The sequence below is a fragment of the Stomoxys calcitrans genome, chromosome 4 (genome assembly GCF_963082655.1).
Source record: "Stomoxys calcitrans chromosome 4, idStoCalc2.1, whole genome shotgun sequence".
Classification (NCBI taxonomy): domain Eukaryota; kingdom Metazoa; phylum Arthropoda; class Insecta; order Diptera; family Muscidae; genus Stomoxys; species Stomoxys calcitrans.
The window spans coordinates 111,128,856-111,150,419 of NC_081555.1; the positions used below are offsets into that span (position 1 = coordinate 111,128,856).

A 21,564-nucleotide genomic window follows, 5' to 3' on the forward strand; every position below is an offset into this window, starting at 1 on the left:
TTTTTCTTAATAGAGCACGCATTTTGATGAATTTGATATAATTCAAAATTTTACAAGCGCTGTTCGTTTGACGATTCATGGTTAAATTATAGACCAAACTGAAGATATTTGCCAAAAAATAAAACCTGAAAAATCGCCCTTTATATATATTGTTGGGTCTCATATCAATATTTTGATGTGTTACAAACTGAATGACAAAATTAACATACTCCAATCCTACGGTGGAGAGCATAAAAATGTTCCCATATAACCCAATTATAGCCGAATCGGGTAAAAAATAATACTTTTGGGAACTGAAGAAGCTAAATCGGAAGGCCGGTTGTTATAAGGGCTTAATATAGATTATTATACTCACTACGATAGGATGGGGGGGGGATTACTAACCTACTCATTCCGTTTGTAACACCTCGAAATGTTGGTCTGCGACTCCATAAAGTATATAAATTCTTGATGAACATTTTGAGTCGATCTACCCATGTCCGTCTGTCAAAATCACGATAGCGGTTGAACGCATAGAGCTAGCCGCTTGAAATTTTGCACAGAAACATATTTAGCCCCTAGAAGCCGCAACTGTTATCCGATTATGCTGAAATTTTGCTGTTGTGTTCTGTTACGACGCCCATAAACTGTGTCAAGTACGGTTGAAATCGGTCTGTAACCTGAAATAGCTACAATATAACCCGATCTCCGGATTTGACATCCTGAGCACTGTGCCAAGTACGGTGGAAATTGGTCTTTAACCTGATATAGCTCCCATATAAACCGATCTCCCGATTTGACATCTTAAGCCCGTACAGCCTGTAATTTTTGTCAGATTTTGCTTAAACTTGCATGTAGTGTTCTGTTAGGAATGCCAACAATTGTGTCAAGTACAATTAATATCGGTCTATAACCTGATATAGCTTCCATATAAACCGATCTCCCGATTTGACATCTTTAGCCCCTGGAAGTCGCAATCTTTGTCCGATTTGGCGAAATTTTGCATGTAGTGTTCTGTTACGACTTTTAACAGCTGTGCCAAGTACGGTTGAAATCGGTCTATAACCTGATATAGCTCCCATATAAACCGATCTCTCGATTATCTTTGTTCGGCTCCTAGAAGCATTCATTTTTGCCTTGTTTGGCAGAAATTTGGTACGTAGAATAACATTATGCCTTTCAACTTATTTTATTTTGTATCAATTTTACACAGAATCCATGGTAGCGGGTTTCAAAGATTCGGCCCGGTAGAACTTAGGACATTTTTCTTACTTACTTTTCGCTTGGTAAAAAACAATTTTTATACGCGGGTTCAGCTCAATATATTAATTGTTTACGACTTAGCTTGATTTCCATAGGACACAGACGGACATAGCTAGGTTGTCTTGGAATAGTGTTACGATTGAAAATTTTATGTATTGAAAGCGAAAAAAGAAAATAAAAATGCCTCCATCCTTCTTTCCAATGCAAATTTTGAAAAAATCGGTATTTTTAGAGTATAAATCGGCATATTGCTATTCTGGAAGCTAAAAATCGGCAAAATGCCGAAAATTCAGTAAATCTGGCAGCCCTGATTGTACAACATTCTTTTACTCATATATTTAAGGAGCATAGAAGAGCTTTTTTTTGCAGTCAATGGTTTCAAAGAACTTCATTTGGATCACATCAATTAGTTTTACAAGACGGGCCGGTGCGTGTACAACCTACATTCGGAAAAACGGAATTTCGGAAGAAGTTTAATGTTAGAAAATTTAAGACATTATTTAAAAATTGGAAATAAAAAATTAAAATAATAAATGTTTAATCCAAAGTCGTTAAAAAAAGTATTTCATTTATATACTGTGTTGTGATCATATTTTTCTATTAAAAATAAACCTAAAGTTCTATGGCTTATTTTAAAAACCATTTCAGTGTACATATCATGAAAATTTAGTCATCTTAAAAAACCAATTTGAAAAATTAGCTACAAGTCGTTGAGCATCTACAAAAGTTAAACGGTTTTGTTATATGCGATGTTTTAAATAAATGGAACTTCAATCAAAAGGAAACGGACAAAGTAAAATTGGCTGTTGCTAATCAGAGACACAAACGCAAAAGAAGGAAATACAGGCCTTCGTGCTGCCACCATCGCATCGATAGAAGGTGGTGTGTATCTGTCTTTCTCTCACTCGCTTGAAATTTGAAAAAACCGAGCAAAAGTATAAAATTGTTCCTTGTAGCAAGTGGCATATTGAATTGTGATCAAACAGTGCAAATGTCGTTGATTTTCGTAGTTCTGCCGGCAGAGCTGTTCGCGTTCGCAGTATTTCGTTTAAACCAAAACAAAAAAAGACAAGACAGACCTTCGATGGAAGTGAACAGATGAAAGTGAGAGTAAGCAGCGCGAAATATCGTTGACTTTCGTGTTTCTGACGGCAGAGGTGTTCGCGTTCGTGGTTTTTCATTTATTTGTATCCTCAAAAAAAACAGATGTGTGTGTAGCCTGGCTCTTTCTCACTCAACTCTCTTTCTGCTGCGAAAACCAATCAACAAATCGGAAAAGTAAGAATTCAGAGTAAATAAAAAATTACTCTTTGTTACAGCAGGTGGTTGAACATCAAACTTTGAAACTTGGTCAACAAAGTTTTGCTTAAATATCGTCGACGTCCTAAGTTCTGCCGGCAGAGCTGCTCGAGTACAAAGTTTTTGTTTTTGTGTACACCTATGAATGCATATGTTATCTCTCAGTAGTCAATGCAACAATCGTTTTATTTGGACAGGAAAAAAACCAAATTGAAAGAAAAAAATATTTTTAGAGATGACAAAAAAGATCCGTTATTTTTTACTTGTGTGCGTTAAAAAATGTAAAAAGCATTTGCAAGCATTTGAGTGAGTTAGAGAAACACATTTTTACCTACTCATGAAAGTTTTTTTGTTTACCAATGTGAAAAAGAAGCTAGACAGTAACGTGACTGTACCAATGATTAAAAAGCTGACTTGGGGTTTCCAAAATGAAAAATAAATCATCTCTGGCTAGAGGTAAGTGCTTTTTTTTATTGTGGGTACATTTTATAAATCTTATGAAGTAGTAATTCCTATTGCTGCATTTTGGTTGGAAATTTGATTTAAAAAAAATCACTATGGAAATGAATTTTAAATAATTTTTTTTAAATCAAATGTTGACAATATTTTCTATGAAAAATCATATTTTGCCGAAAATTTACCATGAAAATCAAATTCCGACGTATTTTTTATGACAATTAAAAAAAACACCAAACAAAACAAAGTTTTAATGTAAATCAAAATTGGAGGCCTCTGCTCCATTGTGTTCGCCCTTAAAAGAAAATCAATAGCATAGAAGAGAGAAACGAAAGCCATTAGAAAAATATGAAAATCAAATTCCGACGAATTTTTTAGGAAAATTTAAAAAAAAATGAATAAAAGCGTGCTAAGTTCGGCCGGTTCGAATCTTTAAATATGGGAGCTACATCTGGTTATTGACCGATTTGGACCGTACTTGGCACAGTTGTTGAGAGTCATAACATAAAATTTCAGTTAAATCAGATGAAAATTGCGGCTTGTAAAGGGTCAAGAAGTCAAATCGGGCGATCGGTTTATTGACCGATTTGGACCGTACTTGGCACAGTTTTTGGGAGTCACTATGCAAAAATTCCAAATCGGACAAATTGCGGCTTCCGTGGCTCAAGAAGTCAAATCGGGAGATCGATTTATATGGGAGCTATATCAGGCTATAGACCGAGAGTTATTGAAAGTCATAACAGAACACCGCATGCAAAATTTCAGCTTAATCGGGAAAATTAAGGCTCCAGGTGCTCAAGAAGTCAAATCCGGAGATCGGATTATATGGGAGCTATATCAAGCTATAGACCGATTCGAACGGTACTTGACACAGTCGTTGGAAGTCATAACAGAACACCAAGTGCAAAATGCCCGAAATCTAAAGAGCGCCATGTCCCTGACTTCCTCATTCTGAGGGTAGTCTCAAAAGCCGTACACACCACGTACAAGTACAAAGGTTTCAGATAAAGTAACGCATTCAGTGCTGCTCCCCCAGTCACTCCCCTCCTCGTCGACAATATCAGCACCGCAGCAATATCCCGCACCTTCTCGAGAGCCTCACATGGCACCCATAGGTGAGGATCGGGCGAACCACAGCAGTGTAAATCCAGTGCACCGAACTCGGCCTAAGACCCTAATTTCCATTCAGCACGCGGACCGGTCACCAAAACTTAAGGACCGGTCCCCGAAACTCGCCATATCTCCTTCCAATCGTGAGATTGAGATTTATCCCAAGCCCAATGGCCCTCGCCTATCTGGACAGCTTCCTCAACGCGCCCTTAAGGATATCCGAGACAGTTGAGAGAAAGTGACCACCACTCAAATTGACGAAGTTTGCTGAACCGATTTTTTTCAATGGTTGGCTTTTTCCTTTCCCACAACTCAAATGGTGTACAACTGATAGCTTTGCATACCAAACGATTTTGTAGATAATTGGCAGTCATGATAGCTTGACCCTATTATTTGGTAATCCTAGTTCTGCCAATAGATATCTCGCCATCTCAGCTAAGCTTCGGGTTTTCTTTTTCGCTGCTCCGTTTTGTTCAGATGAGTAGGGAACTACGTACTGACATTGAACTTCTCTACTTTGAAGATAGTTAAGAACACATTTCGCTGTGTATTCCCCCTCTTCATTCTCGGCTCTAAGTACATTGGGATATTTATCGAACTTGTTCTTGACCATTTCCATATAAAACTTTAACTTCTCGAACACTTTAGCCTTATTAATAATCAAATACAACTAGATATAACAGCTTTCTTGCAGGAGTTTCCTTTTGCATCGGACCGCAAACATCTGAGTGCACTAAATCCAAGACTGCGACTGATTTTGAATCAGAGGATTTGTTAATGTTGCTCTTGTCTTGTTGGGTTTATTTTTCTGCATCATTTTGAATCAACATCCCGGTGTCAGAAAATTTGTTGCCAATAATGTTGACAGCTTTGAGAATTGCATTTATCAACCATCGCTTAATAATTCTGTTGTTGCCTATGTAGAACCAATCCGTTACTTACGTCTCCTACCCCAATTTCTTCGCCGATGTTAGTTCGTATCTTGCACATTGTATCTTGAAAAGTAATTTTATAACCTTTCTTCAGAACTTTGTGACTGAAATAAAATTTCCATGAAAAGATGTTAAATTCAAACATCTTCCACCGTCGCTTTTGTCGTTTCACCATTTGAATTATACATTGTTGTTGTTGTAACCAAATTTTCATATGAAGGTGGCGATCCTCGGCAAGCTCCTGTAGGTGAGCTAGCTCGTTCCGGTTCAAAGGACCAATCGCCGCGGGGTGGCCATTGGTTATTTAAAGGCGCCAATAACTCGGCTTAAATCGAGCATCGTTGGCACTCAGTATTGGTGCAAGAGCCGGTGCCACCCGACCTCTCACTGAGACTCTGCACTCTATACCTCTGATTGTCCGCGACTGCAGTTACAGCTACTCCGAATGGAGCATTACACTATCCGCAACCTGTGGATGCGCCCGGTAGCTCCCAGCTAAGCTTCTCGTGGCAGCAATGAATACCACACAGATCGGACCACAATATTCCAGCTTGTGTGGTGCTCACAGCTATCCCATGCCGGGCTTCCTTTATCACTAGATGTAACAGTTTGACTATTTGGTACCGAAACTGTTTCACGGCTTGTATTATCAAAATTTATAAAGTCATAACGCCTTGTACTAATGTAATATGTGACCCCTGAATCAATGGTCCATCCTGATGTTTGTTGTAGTAAAAGCGTATGGTAATTCATCGGGTCAATCCGGTACATTCAACCGGCTGCCATGGGATTGCTGATGTTTGAAAACGTGGTGTTGTTGAAAATATATGATGTTCAATTTTAACACTATGCTCCTTGGTTTCATCGTTGTTTCTGTGATTCTTTAGGTAAGGTTGAAAAGAGGGTTCAGATATTAATACGCCCCATGCCACTTTGGACATACAAACCTAAGCCAGTAAACGGCTTGTTGTGCGCACTAATAACTAACCTCTAAAAAAAATTTAAGTTAGGATTTCCGTGCTAATTACAAAATCCTCTTATCAATACCACTCCCCTATGTTGGTTCATGTCTGGTGTTGTGTCTCCACCTAAGTGCCGGTATCTGTTAGACGCGAAACCCGGGCAATGACAAAGGAAATGCTCCAACGCCTCATCATCTTCCCCGCATGCCCTACACATGCTATCACTTGCCGCACCGATTTTACAAAAGTAAGCTATGTGTCCCGTTATGATACCAATAGCTATACTGACCTTCTTACTTGCTTTCAGTAATAGCCTCGTCTTCTCACGATCTGAATCCCCCCATAGGATTTTCACCGTCCTACCGACCGTTTCGCTGTTCCAAAATGTTGCATGCGTATTCGGCGCCCACTTACTTAACTCGGACTGCGTCGACCCGAAAGGCTTCGGGTTAACTAAGTTTATTGACGGCAGTTCTATGGCCTTCACAGCCAAATCGTCTGCCCTTTCATTCCCCCTACTCCGTTAATGGTCGGCACCCAAACGATGCGGATTTTGCCATCCTCAGAGAAGGCGTTAATCTTCTTTATACACTGCAAGACTTTTCGTGACCATACCATCCTGGTTGTTATTGTTATAACATTTTCCTTTTTTAAATATTAAACCATTTTACATTTCAAATTGTATTTCACATTTGCGTTGAATTTATTCATCTTGGGAAATTCATATATTATACATATGTATATATATATATATATGAATATGTTATATACATATACATATATATATATATATTTTTCAAATGAATATAATGTGTAAAAGCAATCAACTATTGAAATGAAATAAAATTTGTTTACGATTTGAAAAAAAAACAAATTTTTCCTCCTTAGAGAAAGTTCAACTTCAATGCTATATAAATACACACACCTGTGTATTGTATTTGTAATTGCTCTCTATGGTTAATCTAAAATATCATTGTCAAAATACATAGATATCAACAAAATTACGAAGGAAGAAGAGATATTGTAAATGAGAACAAGGTATATGTATATAGAAATTATAGATAAAACATCACATTTTTGTTTTTGATTTGATTTTTAAAAATACTTAGTTAATTTTAAATAATAAAAAACACAATTCAATGCACTATATGAGATAATGAAAAAAAAAAACTTATAAATACAATAAATTCACATTTCAATAACCACTTTAGTAGAAATAAACCAAAACTTAATTGGATTTACGGTTCGTCGTCACATTGGTAGGGGAGGCATCGATGGTTGCCAATATTGATTTATTCACTTTGTTGTCGTCGCCTTGCCAAGAGCAATGGCCACAATTCTGTAATAAAATTAGAATCGAAAATTACTCTCCCAGCTTTTATAGGATGGGGTCAAGCTAGGGAAATACTTACATCACATATATAGAAAAAGTCCTTGTTATAAAGAAAGTATGGCTTGATTCGTTTAACTTTTATCGGTTTCCCCTTTGGTGTTGTCCTTGCCTCAATGTTGTGATCTTTTATTTCTTGTAAATTCCATGCCCTGTCCTCAGCATGACTCGCATGATTCAGTCCCCCATTATCTTCCTGATGCAGCTGACCAAAGCGCATTATCTGCATGTCATAGCGATTTGCCAACAAAAAATCATTTCCATTACATTCCAGACAACGTGATAGCAGATGCCTTGGCTCTATGCGTAGCTGAAAATATTGGACAATTTGTTTCACTTGATTTTCAACTGAATCTGCTGGTATTTGCATGCATTGCGATTGTGCAAATTCGCGAGAAAACATTAAATAACGTGAGTCACGTGTCAAGACAATGCGCTGTTCGCTCCTTGCCAAGTCTATGAAATAGTTGATATCATTTTTGCCTTCATTTATTTCCAAAGAATCTAGCCCAAGTGTACGGAGTTCCTTGGATAGGCCGATTAGCATGCCATCGCAAAGGAATTTGATGTTTGTAGTCGATCTGAAATTTAACGTGAGAACAAAAGTTAGGAGATTAACACAGGAGTCAAAGAAAATGTAAAACATTCCATTCATCAATGAACGGTTAGCTGAACCATGCATTTACTACTACGCTATTACAATTACTGTTCCCTAGCACGGGATACGTTAACTTTGAACTCCGATTTGTGTGGTGTTCATCGTTATCATGAGAAGCTTAACTGGGAGCTACCGGACACATCTACGACGGCGAGAAACGCTGCTTGTGTCTGACGTTTGAAGCCATTGACACCACTTCCGAAAGATGCACAGAAGCAAGTGTATGCCATGGGAGGAAAGTAGGTAAGAGTAGAAATAAAGTCTGCCATAACAGCTAGCAGACAGGGCGTCGAGCTTTCTTAGTGTGGCATTTATGACATAAAGAAGTTTTTGCAATGAATTCGATATAAGTACTATCTATCAACGTTCGGCCTTCACACCTAAAAGTATCTGAGGACGACCTTCCCTAACCAAGTGGTCGAAACGAGTCACACTGTCGTTGGTGTTGTTGTATCTTCTGGCTTTGCTTTCCCTGGCAATAAAAAAAATGCATCGATCATTCAGCTCGTCAAGTTCTTTGCATTACATTTTCCAATATATATGAGCTATATCAAGTTATTGACCGATATGAACCGTACTTGTCATTCCATACAAATCATAGAAAACCAGTTAGGAAGGGCAAAAGTCGGGTGATGCCGACTGTATAATACCCTACACCTATCCTATAAGTACAATGTGGTAGCTGTATCCAATTCTGAACCAATTTTGATGTCTAGAGTCATAAGGAAAGAAAGACGAAAGAATCGGAATTAGCACTTTAGTGCAATACTTCTCAAAAAAGAACGAACATATATATGGGAACTATACCTAAATCTGATCCGATTTAGAGCAAACTTCTCAGATACTGTAGCAGTCTTCGAAAAAAGCGTTTCGCACAATTTTGGCAAGATGGGTTAATAAATGCGTTTCTGTGGCTCAAGAAGTTAAAATCGTGCGATGTATATATATGGGAACTATATCCAAATCTGAACCGATTTCTATAAAATACGTCGATAGTCATAAGAAAATCCTTCCTGCCAAATTTTGAGAGAATCGTTTAACAAATGACCATTTTATTGCATTATGCATGTCAAATCGGACGACCACATATATGGATGCTATATCCAAATCTGAACCACTTTCTATGAAAATCACCATTAACGTCGGTAGTCATAAGAAAATCCTTCTTGCAAGATTTCGAGATAATCCTGTAGTTTGTACACAAATAAACATGGACAGACGGACGGACAGACAGACAGGCGGACATAGCTAAATCAAATCAGAAAGTGATTCTGAGTCGATCGGTATACTTATAAATGGTATACTTTGTAACACCAAGAAGGGAGAGCCTTCTTGGTGTTACAAACAAATGCACTAAGTTATAATACCCTGTACCACAGTAGTGGTGTAGGGTATAAATATCACCTCCAAAATTTCAGACAAATTGAGTAATAATTGCGCCCTCAAGAGCTTCAGAAAGTCAAATTGGGAGATCGAATTATATGGCAGCTATATCAGGTTATGAACCGATTTAGACCATACTTGGCACTGTTGTTGCAAGCCATACCAAAAACGGCCTATGCAAGATTTCAGCCAAATTAGATAAGAATTGCGACGTCTAGGATACAAAAAGTCAAATCAGGAGATCGGTTTATATGGCAGCTATATCAGGTAATGGTCTGATTTAGAACATACTTAGCACAGTTGTTGGAAATTATACCAAAATTTCAACCAAATTGGCCTCTAAAGTCCTAAAAAAGTATAATCGAGAGATTGGTTTATATGGTAGCTATATTAGGATATAGTCTGATTTATATCATACTTGACACAGTTGTTGGAAGTCATACCAAAACGATAAGTGCAAAATTTAAACCAAATTGGATAACAATTGCGCCTTTTAGAGACCCAAAAAGTCTAATCGGGAGATCGGTTTATGTGGCAGCTATATCAGATTATGGATTATGGACTGATTTATACCATTTTTAGCACAGTTGTTGAAAGTCATAACATTCCGTACTGACTTCAAGCCAGAGCTGGAATACGCCCACTGCATGAAAAGATTCTAGCAAACCGAACAGAACCAAAATCCAGTGTTCTCTTTAAATCTGGACCAGAAGCGTACGGAGCAGACACTTCGTGATGTGCATCTCCCATAACGAAAAAAAAGACACACAATGTACGCCGGAGGGCGACAATCTTTGGCCGGATGGAAACAATGATCTCTCTGCTACAACATAGTGGCGATGAATGATTACAAAGGGGAAGATAGCCCGGACGGTATATTGGGATGAAGCCTCCAAGCTAATTCGACCGTATTTTATAATGTCTCCTATGTTGCAGGAGGCAGAACTGTATGCCATGCTACCGCTTGAGGTTGTTGTTGTTCGAGCCACATTTGCATGTGAAGCGATCCTCGTCAAGCTCCTATAGGCGAGCAAGCTCGTTTCGGTCCATAAGACCGATCGCCGCAGCAACGATATGGCCATTGGTTATTTAAAGGCGTCAATAACTCGGAAGCCACCTTGGCGCGGAGGTTAGCCGAACGCCTTGATTGAAACTCCGGCGTGAACATCAAAAAAATTTTCAGCGGTGGTTATCCCCTTACTAATGGTAGCCTGCCATGCTAAAACCTCTCTACCAAGTGGTGTCGCTATACGGCACGCCGTATGGACTCGGCTATAAAAAGGAGGCCACCTATCACTGAGCTTAAAATTTAATCGGACTGCACTCATTGATATGAAAGAAGTATCCCTTGTTCCTTAATGGAACGTTCATGGGCAAAATTTGCTATTTGGTATAAAGGGAGCGGCTGCTGCGTTAATGTCTCGGAATTTCTTCTATGCAATTCGTACATCTGAGGGATGGGGCAGCGCACTGAAGCGGCGATTAATGTATTCTCTGAAGCCATCCCAATCGGCTTTCTTATGATTTATATGCGTGCGGCGTTCAGAGGTTATGAAATCGGATGGTCGGTCAATGGTGAGAAATATGCTCTATTGTTGTTGTTGTAGCCACATCTTCATGTGGAGGTGGGGATCCTCGTCAAGTTCTTGTATGAGCAAGCTCGTTCCGGTTCAAAGGGCCGATCGGGGCGGGAACAAGTTAGCCATTGGTTATTTATAGGCGCCAATAACTCGCCTTGTCATATTATCATAGACATTCAGTATTCAAGAGCCGGTGACGCCCGGCCTCTCACTGAGACTCTCCGCTCGATAGCGCTGATTGTCAGCAATTGCCGTTTCAGCTAGTCCGTATGTAGCATTCCACTATCGCAACCTATGGACGCACCCGGCCTGTGTGGTGATACCAGCTGTGCCGGGCGAATTATTATATATCCGTGCTTGCCCGACTGGTTGAATACTACAAAGCATGGTGTGCATTAATCCCCCTAACCAATTGAAGATTTTCAGGCTCTTTTGTTTTCCGGACCATTAAGGGTTTGTAGAGAAAGAGGCGACGGGTCAATAATGGATCGCTTATGAGTGCTGATCATGCTACTGATTCATTAAATCTTCCTATGTATGAGCACCGTTATAAGATAGATGCTTGCCACGACGACCTATCCATGTTAATGCGGTCGACATTTGTGAGGTCTTGTGAGCTGTGTACAACTTCTCTATGAAAATGTATTGCTAAGTAGCATGCTATTGAGACTCAGTTATAAAAAGGAGGTCACTTATCTTTTTGCTAAAACGTGAATTGAACAAAATATTCATGTCAGAGATGTTTTTCAGTTTAAAATTTTTTTAAGTTTTTTTCTAATTAATTTTTTACATATAAAATACCATTGTACTTACTTCAATTTGGTGCTCTTCTGCTTGTGGTGTCCCCATTCTCTTAAATTCTGCTGTGATTTTTTTTCCACAGCTGATGTAGTAGTATTCGAACCTTGTCCTTGATTCTTGGATTTAGTGCGAAATAGATAACCAGATTTTGAGGTGGTGATTTCCTCTGTCAGATCATCAATATCAATGCCAACGCGCAACAAAAGTTCTGTTAACACTTGATAGATCTGTAACAAACAATGGGCATCCAAGGCAGCATAGGTGATTTGATCATGTCTCAGGGGTCGATTGGCCCAATTTGAGAATTGATTTGATTTATCTAGTTTTTTGCCCAAACACACTTCGGTGAGGGCACATAGACTTTCGCCGGCCACTGAGATCTGTTCATAGGGAAACAATGCGATTTGCATGTACTTGAGACGTCGCCAGAGATCCCGTAAATCCAAATAACAAGAGGTGGCCTGCAAATTCAATTGTAGCGGCAACGATTTGTGTAACATCTGCAGATCATTGTGAAGTGAGAAGCCCAATTTCAGAATTTCAAAATTATTGAAAATTCTGCGCCCCATCATTTTCCACAACTGATCGTCAAGGTGGGGCGACAAACAATCTACCAAATATACTCGCTCCGCGGTGGCCAATTGTATGAGGGAAACACGATTGTCATTATTCACCGAAGGCTTCCATTCCGAATCGAAACCGATAAGCAAAAATTGTTCTAAATATTTTAACATATCCAGGAACTTTGGTTGAGTATCCACCAGAATTATTGATTCTGTTGGCAATTTCATTCTCAAGTACTCATCTTTATGCAGCAACGCAGTTGGAACATTTTTACTTTTTTTCACTGTTGCAATGGGTGTTTCCTCGCCCCAAGATTCATTCGAATCACTGTTTGCAGCACTAACACCTTCTGAGTTTTCCAATCGAGATTGCAATGAGGGCGGACATTCTTCCAGAGGAATTCTGTAATGTTCAACCCAATAGAGAGCCTCCTCCCAATCACCGGAAGTGGCAATTCTTGTTATAAGATCCAACTGCAAAGCCTTGCTTTTCTTCGCCTCCTCACGGGCCAGCTCACGCCATGAGTCCAAACTCATGCCACCCTCTTGATATTTGTGGTACAAGTAATGCAGGTATGAACAGGATTTTGAATATTTCAGATTCGGGGTATACTCAGGATCAATGTTGTATTTTTTCGCCAAACGAGTAACTAGTTTAGACATAGGACGGTAACTTAATATATTATGCTTAACATCAGAATATTTGTATTTTCTGCAATAGAACATAGAAAATGAGACAATCAGCAATGCACCACCTAGCACAGCCAGGATTTTAAAACTTACTTTAGAATTTCATCACAATTTTCATAGACAGTCTTCTTACGATCCAATAGAGAATCCAAAAATTGTACTGTAGGTAATTGTTGCTCTTTGGCCACATTCAAAAACTCCTCAGCCAAATTTATTTTGTCTTGTAGTAGCAAAGGTAATAACAAATCAAATAAACCAAAAATATGGGTACACTCCAAGTAAATCGACCAATACGCTGCCTACACACCCAAACGTAGGAAAGGAGAACATGTATAGATAAAAAACAAAATATAGCTTGTCATACATTCCTAGAATACCTACATCTTTGTGGTAATTATCATTTAATAATTTTTGTAGTTTTGGTATTAAATAGTTTTGTATTTTCTTTAATTGATACGTGTCCGTCACAGCCTTGTAGAGTGGCGTTATGCCACAGGTTTTAACGAAATTAAAAGCCACCATACGTGTATTGTCATCACAGGTTGCTTCAATAGTGGGTTGTTGTTTGTATAGCTCACAAACTGTTTCAAGAACTGAGAAAATTAAAGAAAATCACTTTTTTTCATATCACCTAAAGGATGTTAACCAATGTTAAGATTGTCTTACTAAATAAAGCCATATTTTTATTTTTCAAATAGTTACAGCCGGGACTGGAGGCAAACAGCTTTAAAGCCTGCAATAACGGCTGTGGGGATCTTTGAAGTACCAACTTCAATTGGTTTTGAGTAGCCGGAGTACGTTTGCCTGAAATTAAAAATGTTATTTAAAAGTATGCAACAAAACCGCATCAAATAAAAAATTAATAAGAAATTTTTATTTTGAGCAAACTTCCTAAACATATTGTCTGAACAGACATTTTTGTCTTTAGAGGAAATATTTTAGAAATGTTGTCTTTTAAGAAAATTTCGTAAAAATGTTGCCTTCAGAGAAAATTTTGTAGATATTTTGTTTTCAGAGAAAATTTGATAGCAATTTTGTTTTTAGAGACAACTAGCTCGACAGGGCCCGCTCCGCTGCGCCTTATTTCTCTCTCTTATTTTATCTGAGCCCTATATTGGCACGGCCAGCAAAAAAGTCATGTTTGGGGGTACGGCCTTTCAGATATTTCGCCTCAATATGGTGCTCTATTCCCAAATTTATTTCAATTGAGCCTTATATTGGTATGGTCGGTGAATATGTCCGGTATGGTGGTGTTTTTGGGGGTGAGGTGGACCCCTCACCTCCAAGAAAATTTCGCAAAAATTTTGTCTTCAGAGAAAATTTCGTAGATATATTGTTTTCAGAGAAAATTTTTGTTTTTAGAGACAACTAGCTGGACAGGGCCTACTCCGCTGCGCCTTATTTCATCTAAGCCCTATATTGGCACGGCCAGTAAAAAAGTCATGGGCGGGAGTACGGCCTTTCAGATATTTCGCCCCAATATTATGCTCAACTCTCAAATTTATTTCAATTGCTATGGTCGGTGAATGTGTCCGTTATGGTGGTGTTTCTGTGGGTGAGGTAAATCCCCTGTATCAGATCCGTGCTCTAGTCTCAAATACCTTTCATTTGAGCCTAATATTGTCGTTATTGGTCTACATTTCCCTTTGGCGGGCTTTGGAGCTGGGGCGGCAGCTTTAGACATCCTGCCTTAAATAAGTATACCAAATTTCTGTTTTCAAGTTTTCGTAAATTTCGCGAAAATAGCCCCACCCATCTCCCATTAAAGTTTGGATGTTAGATATACATCATTATATTAGTTTTGGTGGTGGATTGGAGTAACCAAACCATTTGGCATGAAAGTCGATATCATATTCCTACAAATGCAAATTTTGCCCATAAACATTCCACTAAGGAAGAGGGGCAAACTTCTCACATATCAATGAGTGCAGTCCGATTCAAGTTTGGGCTCAATGATAAGGGGCCTCCTTTTTATAGCCGAGTCCGAACGGCGTGCCGCAGTGCACACATATTGGGACGTCATTGGGACAGATACTATGCCATGTAAAACTTCTCTCCAAAGAGAGTACGTCACAAATGTTGCCAGCATTAAGAGGGGAAGACCACCGCTGAAAATTTTTTTCTGATGGTCTCGCCAGGATTAGAATCCAGGCGCCCCGTGTCACAGGCGCACATGCTAACCCCTGTGCTACGGTGGCCTCCAGATTCATACTCTACTCCCAAAACCACATTTGAGCTTTACTTTACTTTAATTGGCTATGAAAGAATATTTGTTCCACTAGCCGAACGTAGAAAACCGTTCAAAGCGCCTCGATCTTCTGCGCTCATTCTAAAATCTCTGACACCAAGTTTCGAGGTGTCTCCCACACCACATTTGCTATAATCGGTATATATGTGTGGTTCAGGGGGGTTTATGAGCTGAGTCGTCCCTGAAACACTTGGCCATAAAACAGATATCAGATTTGAGCCCCTTACCCACGCACTTAGCCCTGAACAAATATAAGCATCGTGTTCTACTGTTCAATTCGTTTTATTTGAACCGCAATTACAATTGGTTTAGGGAGAGTTTATGGGGTGACACTACCCCCAATCACTAAACTTCAAAATTGGATATCAAATTCGTTTTCAACTGTCAAATGCCTATCATTTGAGACCCTTATTGCCATAGTAGGCAAACATGGCCGGTTTGAAGGGAGTTTAGGGGGCGGACCCTGAAATGATATCAGCATCGTGCTAGAGCAAGATTTTGTCAAGTATTTTAAAGGTGGCTATCAAGATATGCAGGACTACGGGTCTCGTTCATATTCACACTATTTAATTTTTCTGTAATGGTTATCTACATTTAAAATCATATTTCAAAGTTATCACTTGGAATACCACATTTTTGAAGATCCGCAGATCCTCCTGTGTCTATACCAATTTGAGGGTAAAAAGTGTACTCTCCTACCAAAGACCTTTTATTGCTGTCCTATTCTAGTCTGATCGGCCTTCATTTATTATTTTTAATTCATTTTTTGGGCAGGGTGGGGGGACGTCGGTTGCCCTCTGATATGTCTTACATGACAGTTTGGTGTTTTTTTATTGGGAGGAGGGGGTCGGTCCCCACCCCCGCTAAGACCCAAAAGATAATTTATTTGAGTCCTTTAATGTCGAGAACTACATGTCCAGCTAATCAGCAGGATACTTAAATCCTTTAAATTCCCATATTATCCCAATCGAACCACACGTCCTATTGAAGAGTATTAAGTGGGTGGGCCGGTCCCAGACTCGGTCCCAAATGTGTTTATCAGATTCGTAGTCAACTCTCAAAGAAATTTCATTTTATACCCATTTTGTGACGTTGGACATTCATGCCCGTTTTGAAGGTATTTGGGGTTGGAATGGCCCCGTAGACACTTTGGACCAACTCAACTTCCAAACACCTTTCATTTGATACCCATATTGTCTCAACCGGTAAATATGCCCTGTTGAGGGGCTTTTGGGGGGATTGGGGGCGCCTCAGGCACCTAGGAAAGCCGAACTCTGAATAGTCTTCCAAGCGCCTCAATCTTCTGACCTCCTTCTATAATCTATGACACCAAGTTTCGAGGTGTCTCCCACCACTTAATATTTTCATCGGGCTTTTGGTCGCTCCGGTTTGCGTGTACCACCGTGTTTGCCTTCAAAAGACTTCTTTGGTGAAGCTTCTTCATCCATTCTGACAACATGACCTAGCCAACGCAGCCGTTCTATTGTGATACGTGTAACTCGTACAGCTCGTGTTTCATACGACGCCTATATTCTCCATTAACGCAAACTGGTCCATATATTTTACGAAGAATCAATGCGTGTGGCGTTCTTCGTTGTCACGAGAAGCTTAGCTGGGAGCTACCGGGCGCGTCCACAGATTGTGGAATGCTCCATACGGAGTAGCTACTACTGCAGGCGCGGACAATCAGCGGTATCGAGTGGAAAGTCTCAGTGAGAGGCCGGTTGGCACCGGCTTTTGCTTAAATACTGAATGCCTAGGATGATCGATACTACAAGGCGAATTATTGACGCCTTTCCCGCGGCGATCAGTCGTATAGACCTTGCCCCACATGCATATGTAACTACAACAACCATATAACCACACGGGCAGTATCAATGTCGTGTATAGTGTAATTTTCGTCGGTTGAGAGGTGTATACTTCACGGAATACTACATGAAGAAAACCAGTCATCCACCTCCACTTCGTGAGCCATACTTCCGCAGCTCTTTGAAGCAGTGACAACTTTGCAATCTGCAGATCAGCTTTCGTCTTCTAGATCAATGGTCTACCAATGATATTTCCATGAAGTTAATCGGATGCCTAGAACCGAATTTAATGGTTTTTCAGCTGTGATCGTCTGCTCTGCTCTCTGGCCGAACAACAGGTGACTGATGTACAATAGGCGATTGAATTGCCAGAGTTTAATAAATATGCGCAGCTACCGGCTGATGAAAATATTTATGAAAAAATCAATCGTGTCTGAGCGACAATCCTGATTTCATACCTACCTCTGACTACATCTGAAACAATAAATATCATAGGAAAACTTAAGCTACACATGAAACTTTTGAATGTTACATATAATTGCTTCCATCAGCATTTAGTTAATATTTTCTTTCATAGGAAGAAACAAAACTCTGGTATTAAACGTAAATATAACAAATCAATTTTTTCAAAATCCCGCCGTCCTTCGTCTAGTTTCACAAAGAAAATTGTATAATGGAAACCCCCACCCAATACGCATACATACACAAACCAACACACAAACTTTATACTTGGGGAGGTACATACTAAACATTTGCGGTAATTTCCTAAAATATTTTTCATCACCAGTTCCTTTTGCAAAATTAAACACTTCCATATTGCAGTACAAAATAACAAACTCACATTTTCCAAAAGTTTCCTTAAAGTCCTCAAACCAATTGTCCATGTCAGCACTGAGTGTGTTATCAAAATCTTCACCATTCAGTCCAGCCCCAGCTGTAATGTCAGGAACTACTGTGATTTTAAGATTTTGTGTTGTTGTAGAACACAACAAATCTTCCAAACAGTTCTCATCATCATCTTCATAACCAGCTGGAATACCACGATATTTTCCCTTGGACGACATGATGATGTCTTCTATTATGTACTGCTGGTGGTTTTTGGTCGCTTTTGTTTCTTTTTCTTTCAATTTGTTGTTGCAAAATGTAGATGTGGATCCAATTATTCCACATACAAAGTACTCTACTGGTTGAAAACGGCCTCTTTTCTTGTGTCGTTTTCCTTGAGAATTTTCACGAAAATTCTCATCAACTATTTACATTTTAATTATTTATTGATAATGTGCAATGTGCAGCAGTAGCAGTAGCAGCAACGCAAAAAGTTTTTCTGCAATAGTTTGTTGAAAAGCAAGTAAATAACAATATCGAATAATGGTTATTGAATACCTCAAAAACATAAAAGTTGACAGCTGTCAATTGGCCTGTTTTATTTTAGCTCTCTCTTTAGTGCAACGTTTCATGGTATATTTATCGACAGCTAATTAAGAGTCTACTCAATCAAAGAGTTAAGAGTCAGCGTCAAGTTGTTTTACTAGCATTTCATGCTGCTGGTCTTTGACGCTAGTTTCAGCGGCTTTTTGTTACCCATATGAAAACGCGGACAATACAATAAAGCAATGACATTAGGTCTGTTCCAGTAAAAATTTGCAAGGGTAAGAGCCATTTTACTCTCTTCAAAAAATTTGCAAGCAAAAGTACGCGAACGACGTCCAGTGAAAATTTGCAGAAAATCAGCTGATTTTTGTTTTGGTTTGTTTTTTATCTGCTTGCTTCAAAGCATTGTTTTAAATAAAAAATCCTGACGATACTTGTGAGGTATTTTCCTTAGATAAACGTCAATTTATTGACCCGAGAGTGAAAAGGCTAGAAGGGGAGCCATTTGCATATCAGTGATCTCCGTGTCGCTGGAGAGTCATCACAAATTACCGTGCAATCCCTTGGCAGCCGGTTGTACGTACCGAATTGGCCCAATAGAGTCTTTCAGTGTACAATACTCTGCTACAACAACAACCGTGCATCATCCGTGACTCCAAGTTGCGCAAAGCGCTGGTTTCAGACAGAATCTCTGCACTGATGCTGAAGAAACTGGATCTGCCCGGATCCAGTTTATTTGCTGGCAAATAAAGTCCCAGTGCTCTCTACTGCTGGAAAATAAAGTACGCGAACGACTTTCAGTAAAAATTTGTGCAAATTTGCGTTCCCGGCGGATTTAAAAAGATGGTCTCACGCGAACAGCTGTTAACAAACGGACGGGTTTGACGGTATTAAGATGCCAGAAGTTTGTTTGCATTCTCTTTGTTGTTATATTCTTTCTCGCCTATTCTCCGCTCATGCAAGCACACAAATTTGTTTGCGTGTGTTGGCAAAACGACGATCAGCTTGATGGCAATATGACGGATTGCACCGTATGATTTGTGGTTGTTGTAAAAATGCCTCCAACCATGGCGAACCAATAAAAGGTGGTCTCATTTGTACAACAACTACAAATCACATGGTCCAAACCGCTATATTGCCATCAAGCTGATCGACGTTTTGCCAAGCCACACAAAGACATTTATGTGCATGTGTATACGTGTGCGACAGGATTGACGATATTAAGATGTCAGAGTTTTGTTTGCATTCTCTTTGTTGTTATCTTCTTTCTCGCATATTCTATGCTCATATATGCCAACGTATACACACACGTACACAAATTTCTTTGTGTGTGGGTTGGCGAAACGTCGATCAGCTTGATGGCGGATTGTACCATATGATTTGTGGTTGTTGTACAAATGAGACCACATTTAATTGTTTCTCCATGGATTACGATATTTGACATTTTCTTTTGTTTCATTTTTGGGAGTCAGTAATGAATGGTACTGTTCGTTTTTCACCGTTGAAAACACATGTTTTTCGCCATTACCTTTTTCAAACGTTACACAAATAAAAATGATAAAATAAGACTTGTATTAATTTTTTACCGTAAGTTGTGAGGGAATGCACTACTGAACGTAATCAGCAAGTTTATTTGCTTTAAAATCTATTAAACCGCGTTTACACTGCTCATTAAATCCGGACTTATGGCTCTCGTCAGCTGATTTTATAAAGGAAAAACAGATGATCGAGCTATTAGATCCAGATTTAAAGAGCAAACATTGCGTAAAGCTATTATAGTATCAGCCTTAAGAGAGAAAAGGCATTGGGTGAACATAAAAACTGTAGGAAAACTCAAGTTAATTAACTGGAAGAAGCTAATAAAAAGTTAACAAGAAAAAGCCGTTATTTTCCGCCGGACCGAACTTCGGATAACCACCACCTCGGGTATATATGTAAACCACCTTTCGTCATAATTCAGTGAAAAATACATAATTTATGCCCCCATAGCAGCTATATAGAAATATGGTCCGATTTGGACCAAATTCGACACGGACATTGAGTGGTCTAATAAGTGCAAGTCATTGTTAAATTTTGTAGAACAAATATTGTTTTTTTGGGACCAATACCAAATATAGACCGATCCGAACCATATACAATAAATGCGCCTTTTATAGGCCCAATGCATTAAATCGAGTGATTGGTCTATATGACAGCTATATCCAAATACCGACCGATCTAGGCCAAATTGCAGAAAAATTTTGATGAGCCTAACGCAACTCACTCTCCCAAATTTCAGCGAATTCAGACAATAAATGCGCCTTAAATTGGGCCAAAACATAAAATCGAGAAATCGGTCCATATGGCAGCTGTATCCAAATCTGGGCCAAATTGATGAAGGATGTCGAAGGGCCGAACATAACTCACGGTCTCAAATTTAGGCGAGGTGGGACAATAAATACGCTTTTTAGCGGCACAAAACCTTAAATTGGGATATTGGTTTATAGGCAGCTATATCCAAATCTGAACCGATCTGGGCCAAATTGAATTAGTATGTCGAAGGACCTAACACAACTCACTGTCCCAAATTCCAGCAAAATCGGATAATAAACGTGGCTTTTATGGTCCTAAGACCTTAAATCGGCGGAACGGTCTATATGGCAGCTATATCCAAATCTGGGCCAAAATGAAGAAGAATTTCGAAGGGCCTAACACAACTTATTGTTCCAAATTTCAGCAAAATCGAATAATAAGTGTGGCTTTTATGGGCCTAAGACCCTAAATCGGCGAATCGGTCTATATGGGGGCTATATCAAGATATAGTCCGATACAACCCATCTTCTAACTTAACCTGCTTAGAAATAAAAAAAGAATATGTGCAAAGTTTCAGCTCAATATCTCCATTTTTAAAGACTGTAGCGTGATTTCAACAGAAAGACGGACGGTTATCTCTAGATCATCTTACATTTTTAATAAAACTTAGAATGAACTTTAATCAAATATACTTTTTTACACTTTTTTCCAAAGCAAGCTAAAAGTAACAGCAGATAACTGACAGAAGAAAGAATGCAATTACAGAGTCACAAGCTGTG

The 21,564-nt window shown here is 39.1% G+C and overlaps 2 protein-coding genes across 2 annotated transcripts in view; one reads left to right on the forward strand and one right to left on the reverse strand.

Annotated features, from left to right (window-relative positions):
* Positions 1-2,858: 2,858 nt before the first annotated feature.
* The window catches only part of LOC106086919 (uncharacterized), a 48,134-nt gene continuing 29,428 nt past the window's right edge, over positions 2,859-21,564 (forward strand). Inside the window, exon 1 of the mRNA XM_013251738.2 lies at positions 2,859-2,997. The gene's annotated coding sequence lies outside the window, so the exon portion shown is untranslated. The remainder of the gene's footprint in view (positions 2,998-21,564) is intronic.
* LOC106086918 (exonuclease mut-7 homolog) lies at positions 6,806-18,466 on the reverse strand. Its single transcript, XM_013251737.2, has 7 exons — positions 17,964-18,466; positions 13,733-13,870; positions 13,448-13,659; positions 13,160-13,365; positions 11,826-13,088; positions 7,414-7,972; positions 6,806-7,340 (listed from the first exon to the last, which is right to left on the reverse strand). The coding sequence occupies exons 1-7, from the start codon at positions 18,184-18,186 to the stop codon at positions 7,230-7,232; spliced, it is 2,712 nt and encodes a 903-aa protein (XP_013107191.2). The 5' UTR covers positions 18,187-18,466; the 3' UTR covers positions 6,806-7,229.